Consider the following 1,789-nt stretch of genomic DNA (forward strand, 5'->3'; position numbering starts at 1 on the left):
ATACTTTGAAAATTGAGTATTATTTTGTGGAAAAAAAAAAACTTGTAAATGATCAAAAGTTTGTGATATTTTTGAACACAGCATCAAATTAGGTAATATTAGGCCTTTTTAGCAAATCAGCAGATTTTTTTTTTCCATGATGCAGGGCTGCGAAATATTACATTGAAAAATTTCACTCATTTAACAAAAATATAATTTGTCAGTCTTTTTTGAAGTTTCAGAATTCTCAGCTGTATAGAGACATTTCTAGCACTTTTCTCACTGATAATACTGATCCATTTCTAGCAAAGTAATTATATATGTTTATTGTAAAAACCACATGGCATGTGTTTTCCAGCTGTATTTTGGTCGCAAATGTCTGTATGGTGATATACTTGCATTGTTTCCCCCACAGCCGAGGTATAGCCTGAGAAGTCGGAAATCTTTGTGTGGTCCAGAAGTTAGCAGACTGAAGGACTGATGCAGAATATCAGGAAAAGGTTTGATTTCCATCTAAAGATCTGATCCAGTGAATAACAGAGATGCCAGATCATCAGAAAGATCTAAAACCTCTGAAAGATGGGAGATCTCAGACATTTCATCCATTCTGAATGTATGCTTCCTTTTTAATCTTTATTTGTTTCGTCAGATGTTTTGTTTTTATATGTCCAATAAATAAATTCCAGTGTAACAACTGAAGGTCAACTTCTTGATCTTTACTGCAAGTATGGCAGGTTACTTGTTTATCTGACTTTCTAAGCAAAACTGACATCTAATGGCCAAACTGTGTAATTGACGCTAACAATTATAGAAAAGGCTCAAACCACCTTCCTAGTCAAATACTGTCATCACTGTAGTTACTGGTGGGCAGGTCCTTTTTGGTCTCTCTTTTTTGTTTTGTTTTTTAGGTTAAAAGTGGATTGAATTCTGTACTATATATGACACATGCAGGAATAGATTTAGAATGGTCTGTATGTCATTATAACTCCAATGATTAAGCAGTGATGATAAACATGCAAAAAATGTATTGCATAGAGAGACGTGTGAAGAGATCCAGTCCTGCAGCTGGACAGACTCTACTGACTCAGCCTGTACGAACTCAACTTATATAAACATTGCCGAATTTGATGGCGCCCTTTCCACCCATAACATGCTCATTTATGGGAAACACACTCAGAAGGTTCACACTGCTGACAGAAAGGCAAAAAGTCGGGTTAATCTCACAAAACCTGTCATGGACATGTCAGAGGTATTTTTACTCCAAGATCATAAATTATTTTTAAAAAGATACATTATTTATTGACATCTATTGTTAGGACCATTAATGTTTTTGAATTGGTTTTGAATTATGTGTGACATTATTTCCATGATAAATTAAGCACCAAAAAATAGATAGATAAGCAGATAGATAAACCAAAAAAGAATTAAAAAAAAGTCATGGTAATATTTGTTTTGCTGCTTTTCATTTGTTAATTTTCTAGAAATGTGTAATACCAATTATTATTTATTGTGATATGTTGTGGTATTCAACCATTGATTATTTAAACAATGCATCATTTGCCATTAAAGGAGTAGTTCACTTACGGAACAAAAATTTACAGATAATGTACTCACCCCCTTGTCATCCAAGATGTTCATGTCTGTCTTTCTTCAGTCGTAAGGAAATTATGTTTTTTGAGCAAAACATTTCAGGATTTCTCTCCATATAATGGACTTCTATGGTGCCCCCGAGTTTGAACCTCCAAAATGCGGATTTAATGCAGCTTCAAATGGCTCTAAATGATCCCAGCCGAGGAAGAAGGGTCTTATC

At 34.2% G+C, this 1,789-nt stretch overlaps 1 protein-coding gene across 1 annotated transcript in view; it reads left to right on the plus strand.

Annotated features, from left to right (window-relative positions):
• The window catches only part of LOC107674346 (uncharacterized), a 6,718-nt gene extending 6,246 nt beyond the window's left edge, over positions 1–472 (plus strand). The window contains exon 9 of the mRNA XM_016468301.1: positions 395–472. Coding sequence (XP_016323787.1) covers positions 395–460 — 66 coding nt within the window. The 3' untranslated portion in view covers positions 461–472. The remainder of the gene's footprint in view (positions 1–394) is intronic.
• Positions 473–1,789: the final 1,317 nt, after the last annotated feature.

The sequence above is a fragment of the Sinocyclocheilus anshuiensis genome, unplaced genomic scaffold, assembly GCF_001515605.1.
Source record: "Sinocyclocheilus anshuiensis isolate Anshui unplaced genomic scaffold, SAMN03320099.WGS_v1.1 scaffold188, whole genome shotgun sequence".
Classification (NCBI taxonomy): domain Eukaryota; kingdom Metazoa; phylum Chordata; class Actinopteri; order Cypriniformes; family Cyprinidae; genus Sinocyclocheilus; species Sinocyclocheilus anshuiensis.